The sequence below is a fragment of the Macrobrachium rosenbergii genome, chromosome 36, assembly GCF_040412425.1.
Source record: "Macrobrachium rosenbergii isolate ZJJX-2024 chromosome 36, ASM4041242v1, whole genome shotgun sequence".
Taxonomy (NCBI): domain Eukaryota; kingdom Metazoa; phylum Arthropoda; class Malacostraca; order Decapoda; family Palaemonidae; genus Macrobrachium; species Macrobrachium rosenbergii.
In genome coordinates, this window is record NC_089776.1 from 2,493,117 (window position 1) to 2,500,073 (window position 6,957).

At 37.9% G+C, this 6,957-nt stretch overlaps 2 protein-coding genes across 2 annotated transcripts; both read right to left on the reverse strand.

Moving 5' to 3' along the window:
• Nucleotides 1–4,622: 4,622 nt before the first annotated feature.
• On the reverse strand, nucleotides 4,623–5,075 carry LOC136856516 (uncharacterized). Its single transcript, XM_067134368.1, has one exon. The coding sequence runs from the start codon at nucleotides 5,073–5,075 to the stop codon at nucleotides 4,623–4,625; it is 453 nt and encodes a 150-aa protein (XP_066990469.1).
• A 163-nt stretch (nucleotides 5,076–5,238) lies between these two features.
• On the reverse strand, nucleotides 5,239–5,835 carry LOC136856517 (craniofacial development protein 2-like). The gene has a single exon (XM_067134369.1). The coding sequence runs from the start codon at nucleotides 5,833–5,835 to the stop codon at nucleotides 5,239–5,241; it is 597 nt and encodes a 198-aa protein (XP_066990470.1).
• Nucleotides 5,836–6,957: the final 1,122 nt, after the last annotated feature.

The window sequence follows — 6,957 nt, forward strand, 5'->3', positions numbered from 1 at the left end:
ACCTTTGGTGAGAAAGTTCTGCATATAACTCATTTCTTTAAATGTGTTTTGGTCTTTTTTCTTGTATAAAAATACTGTAATTCAAACCAGTGCTATAGAATGTCAGTGAAGTACCAAACGCAACGATCTGGTAACATTTAGGCACAAATATGCCTCAAAATAGTGACCCTTTCTCTGGTTATGTGGTGTGAATAGCAAAGAAATTTAAGATGCAAGCAAACAGCTCACTGACTTAAGATGCAAGTGAATTCCTCTGACATAGCTTGCTATTTGGAGATGATATGAAAGCATTGTTAAGTTTTCTACTTCTTATGCAAGAATGAAATGAAATGATAGCATTGCTCTCATAGGTACTTAGTGGAAACAGGCAAAATAGCAGACAGTTGTTTTTGTATAGAGGGAACCCATCTATATTCTACTGCAAGTACAGTATAGCACAGGGGTTGGTGATATAGAGATAAGTGAGAATGTCACTGTTAGGAACAGAGTATGTTAAGCTCCTCTGTTCTGGCTTTTTTATGTGAATATTTTCTTTACAGCATTTGATTTCCGTCATAAGCCAAACTCTGGTTATTTACAGCAATTAGTTTGACAAGAAAAAGTCATTTTTATAACTGTATGTGTGTAAAGATTGTTCATACTTTTTATGCGTTGGAGTGCAGGTGAATTCATGAGGTGTCCTTACCGGGTTTTACTATAAAACTTCCCATCAGGTCATATTGCTATTGCAAGTTGGCGTCAATTTCTTTTATCCCATTAATTTTTAGGTTATAGACAAATGAATAATTGGTTCTGTATACATAATTTTTCGTGTATGATTTCAAAAAGAATTTCAAATATCTTCTATCAGAATTTTAAGAGCATAATACACTGCAGGTATGATTACTACAGATACTATCTCTTCTTTTTTTTGTAGAAGCATTATTTTTGTCACTGAACTGGATACAACCATATTATAACATGGGTCATTGGCTACACCACGTGATTCAGTCTTTGCGTGTAGAGAATGCAGTACCATTCTGAGAGTAAATCAAGTTTTAATTCCATTCATTGAGAGAAATTTCACTGGAAGATTCTGCATTTCCAAATTTGATTTTTATGGAACTGCAACCCTGTAACTATGCTTCCTCACCCTTCTGCTGCGCTCTGTTATAAATATTCTACTCTGATGATGTCTTCATAACAGGAACATCGCAGCGGGGGATAGGAGGGTGACTGCAGATGGATGGAGCCGAGAGATTCCACAGTCGAGGCCTATCTGCAACAGAAAAAAGACGGTTACTGTACAATAATAAGACGCTCAAAGGAAACTGAGGAATGCACAGATAGTGCCAAATAACCTAATTCAACACTAATGCATACAATTACGTTACCACTGAATGCTCCAAACACAAATTATCAGAAGGTGATTGCACAATGGAAAATAAAATGAAATTAGAAAGAGAAATAACAGGGATCGTGACTGACTGAAAAGAAACTTAATCCAGCACATTACCTTCATCAAGATGAAGGTGTCCTCATTCAATAGGGCACTGGTTCGAGCCCTGGGGTCGAACACGTGATTCAGAGGGACAAGCAGAGTAAGAACGTCCGTCCTTGGTCATGTCCTAAGTGTTCTCTCTCTCAATTCTCATTGCAGCGTCTATAAATAACCTTTGGGGATTATGCAGGGGCATCTAACTAGGTGGCGCAAAGGTCAATCTTCGTCATGTTTTCTATAATGACGACCACATGGCATCAGTCAACCCACGTGGAGGGTTCAGAATGGGGGGGGGGCCAACTTTCTCTTTTTGTTCCTCCCTTGCCTTGCTGGATGCAGAGAAGGTCCAACAGTCAGCTGGAATTAGGCCTAAAAGCAGTCGCTTTGAACAGAAAGAGAGGCTTAACCATTTTGGGGAATGAAGGAGAGAGTTTATGAAGGGGCGAGTGGAAACCCACAGTTCTTGTAATTAAATAAATTGAAATTAATTTTTATTTCTTTCTCAATTATGTTGCAAATGTAAAAACGGGTGAGGTTGCGAGAAAAGAGGTCCCATCTGTGGAAATATATATATATATATATATATATATATATATATATATATATATATATATATATATATATATATATATATATATATATATATATATATATATATATATATATATATATTCAATTAGGAAAGCAGGAAAGGCATCGTATTTTTCAGGTACATGAGGAAACATATCAGCCACGATTCATATCGCATCTCATAGCAGTAATAAAAGACAGAATCTTAAAATCATCCATTAAATTACGCAATCATCACTTAATGAACATCGCATATTTATGAACAACTTAAAATAGTGAAATTCAGTACTAAACATTAAAAATATAAGACTTAAAAACAGTAAAAATATTTAAAACATTTAAAATACTGTGACTTAAGGCTATTCGCACCTTATCCTCGCAAAAGCGACAAGAGAATAGCCTTAAAATTTTTTAGTGTTTTAAATGTTTCTAAATATTTTTACCGTTTTAGAATCTTTATAGATAGTTTGTACATATTTTTAATAAGCTTAGTATAATTTCCTGTTTTAAGTTGTTCATAAATTATTTTCAAGTTTCTACATGCTGATGTTCATTAAATTTGATTAAATTTATAATTTTAATGGATTGCAGTGCTTGGTTTAAGTTCGTTTGTACTTTATTATAGCTTGAGGATGCGATTATGAATCGTGAAACGTTGGCAAAATAAATGTACCTGAATACGACGCTTTCCCTATGCTTCCTGGTGAGATGTACCAGAGCTGCAGCCTGTCTTCTATGATATATATATATATATATATATATATATATATATATATATATATATATATATATATATATATATATATATATATATATATGTGTGTGTGTGTGTGTGTGTGTGTGTGTGTGTGTGTGTGTGTATTATCATTTGTTTAGAGGTCTGAAGGTTCAGGAGGAATGGCAGAGGAAATTGGTGTATAAAGAAAAAGAATACAGAGGAGTGTGTATGAATCAATCATTTAACGTAGAACACTGAATGTGCGTAAAGAACATGCAATGTATGGGGTAAAATCCTAAAGAGTTTAAGATCGTAGAGGATATTTTCATTGAGAGTGAGGAGAACGTTCATAAAGATGGTAATGTTTATTTTATATTAACTTCTTTGCCTTCAGCCTTTACCCATCTCTATATAGTTTCGCTGTTTCTTGTAAGCCCTCTCCATTTTCTTCTAGCTGGCATATCCTGTTCTCTTAAACGTTTTTCCCGCGTGTCATTTGCTATGTTATCTTTCCATCTGAACCTTGGCCTTCCCCTCCTCCTCCTCCCAACCACCTCCATGTCCATGACCCTTCTACATGCATGATCCTCCTCTTTCTGCATGACATGACCAAACCACTGCACTCTTCTTTGCTGAATCTTCTTTGACACTTCTACAACTTTGACTGTCCTTCTAATATAACAGTTTCTGATTCTATCCTTTCTCATGACTCCACACATCCATCTCAACATCCTCATCTCTGCCACTTCCACCTTCCTTTCTTGAGCTTTCTTTATTGACCACGTCTCAGCCCCATACACCATTGCTGGTCTAACTACACTTTTATAAAACCTTCCTTTTACTCTTGCACTAATCCTCTTGTCACACAGTGTTCTCAATGATCTCCTCCAATTCATCCAAGCGCACTGTATCCTGTGGTTTATTTCTGAGTCCATGCCACCATCACCCACCACACAAGACCCAAATTGCTTGAAAGTCGTAATGTCATCTAAGCCTAATTTAATTGAACCCTGTTTTCCTTCCTCTCCCATCCACAGATATTCTGTTTCAGCTCTGCTTATTCTTAAACCTCGATCTTCAAGTGTTTATCTCCACCCCTTCTCTAGTCAGGTCCACCAAAACAGCATCATCAGCAAACGTTGAACCTTGATGTAAACCAACTCTTACAGTAAACTTTGCTGTTGTTCCCACAGCGCTCCTTACCTGAGTGGTAACCTCTGCATACATATCCTGGACTACTATAACATACTTTTCTGAAACACCCTTCTCTCTCATACATCTCCACACTTCTTGCCTAGCTACCAGATCATATGCCTTCTCCAGATCAATAAATACTAGATGTAGCCCTCTCTGTCTTTCTGTGTGTATTTCCTTTGCGTGCTTTAGTGCAAAAATTGCATCTACTGTACCCTTTCTTGGCATAAACCCGATTCTTCAATTCTTGTTTCATTCCTTATTCTTTTCTCTATAATTCGTTCATATATCTTCATAGTATGAGATCAATTTTATCCCTCGGTGATTTGTGCAGACTTGTATATCCCCCTTTCCCTTATATATTGGGACCATAATACTATTTCTCTAGCTGTCCAGCATTTTTTCTTAGTGGTAGACCTTTGAAGAGAGGTCCCACAGTATATCAACTCCTTCTCCTCCCAAGCATTTCCACACCTCAACTGGTATACCATCAGGTCCAACAGCATTTCCATTTTTCATTTTGTCAAGTGCTCTCTTCACTTCTTCTCTGGTGATATCTGGAACTGCTCTTACTTGTGGGTTCCCTCTTCTCTTTATTCTCCTGGGGTTCTCTTCATTTAATAGCTTCTCAAAATGTTCCTTCCATCTTGCTCTTATACATTATTCCCTTGACAAAACTCTTCCATTTCGGTCCTTGATCTGCTTGATGTGTGTCAGATCTTTGGTTGCTCTCTCTCTTCTTTTTGCTACATTGTACATCATCTGACCCTCTGATGTTTCTACTTTCTCATACATCTCATTTATTCCTTCTGCCTTTGCCCTTGCTACAGCCCATTTTGCTTCTTTATTTGCAATTTTCCAAATTATTTCATTTTCCACAGATTCATCCCTTTCATATATTATCCTTGCTTCTCGTTTCCTTTTTATCTTATCTTGAGTATCTTGGTTCCACCACCAGCTCTCCTTATCATTAGGTGGTCCTCTACGTGATGTTTTCCCTAATAGCTCCTCTGCTGTTCTCAGTATCATTGTGCTATTTTCTACCCACCAGATATTCACATCATCTGCTAATCTAATGTCGTGCAGGACCTTTTCTTTAAAACCCTGTCTCATCTCTTAGTCTTTTAGCCTCCACCACTTTATCTTGGGCTGCACCATAGTTTTCCCCTGTGCAACCTGCCGTATCAAAAAATCAGACACAACTAACCTATGTTGTGGGCTAACAGTTTCTCCCTTTATGATCTTACAGTTCTTTACTTCCACCAGATGGTTTCTTCTACACAACAGAAAATCTATTTGTTTGTCTCCCATCACTACTGTATGTTGCGTGATTTTTGCTTGTAAAAAAGGTGTTGTTTATTGACAAATCAAAAGATAATGCAAAATCTACTATAAGTTCTCCTTCTTTATTCATTCCTCCCATTCCATGTCGTCCATGAATACTATTGATATTTTCCTGACTGCGTCCAATGTGTCCATTCAGGTCACCTCCAATCACCAGTCTTTCTTCCATTTCTATTGATGTAATCATCTCATCCACCTCCCTCCAGAATCTATTTTTAACTTCCTCATCACAGCCCACTTGTGGTGCATAAGCACTGACTACATCTAGAATGTGTCCCCCACAGCACAGTTTCACTTTCATTATTCTACAGCTTTTCCTTTCAACATCAACTACATTTTCCTTCATTTTCTTACTAAGAACAACCTTAACTCCACATCTTCCCCTTTCATCAGTTCCACTATACAGCATCTTAAATCCACTACCAATCTCTCTTGCCTTGTTTCCCTTCCACCTTGTCTCTTGCACACACAAGATATCAATTTTCCTTCTCTCCATAACATCTGCCACCTCCCTACTTCGTCTGGTCATGGTGCCAACATTCAGAGTTCCAATTCTAAGCTCTTGGACTTTCTTCTTTAACCACTCCCGTCCTTGACGTGGTAGCCCTTGCCCATTTATTGGGTGGGTCGGTGAAGCCCACCCACATTGCATGAACAGGGTATGCCCTGGCCTTCTCTTGGCTGTTCCTGGCTACTATCCATGGTTTTGGCAGAGGTTTCACGGCCGGATGCCTTTCCTGCCACCAACCCTCACCATTTACCCAGGCTTGGGACCGGCATAAAGTTGTGCTGGCTTGCACCCCCTATGGCTGGTTTAGTAAAACTAGCAACAATAAAAAAAGTAAATTAATAAAGCTAAAATAAGAAACATAAAACATAAAAACATTACAGAGTAAAACACCCACCCAGCTGGCTGCTTCAAAGGGTAACTAAAAACAGAAGACCCTTAAAGGCCATTTCACACAGGATGTGATGCTAAGCATGTCACGCTATGGTAGCCATGCTGCGGCACGTGGCTTTTAATTGCTGGCATTGTTTTAAGTGAGACCATTCACACAGGGTGTGAAGTTATGCTACCGATGTCTGCGACAGCTTTCATAGCTTTGAAGATTGCCGGGTGGTGATTTTTGTGGACGTAGCTTGCCTCACACATGCGCACTTGGGTCTCACAGCAGATGTTCCCGCCTCATGGCTTAAATCTAAATGTACTGTAAGTGTTGTATTAACGGGGAATATAAAGTACACCTCAGCAAATTTACTAGAAGTAAAATTTTATTTCCAGTAGTGCATGGTCAAGTTTTATTATTATTATTATTATTATTATTATTATTATTATTATTATTATTATTATTATTGGTCTATCACAGTCATCCTATTCAACTGGGTGGTTTTTATAGTGTGGGGTTCCGGGTTGCATCCTGCCTCCTTAGGAGTCCATCACTTTTCTCACTATGTGAGCTGTTTCTAGTAGCACACTTTTCTGCATGAGTCCTGGAGCTACTTTGGCATCTAGTTTTTCCAGATTCCTTCTCAGGTGTCTTGGGATCGTGCCTAGTGTTCCTATGATTATGGGTACAATTTCCACTGGCATTTCCCATATACTTATTTCTATTTTCAGGTCTTGGTACTTATCAATTTTCTCTCTTTCTTT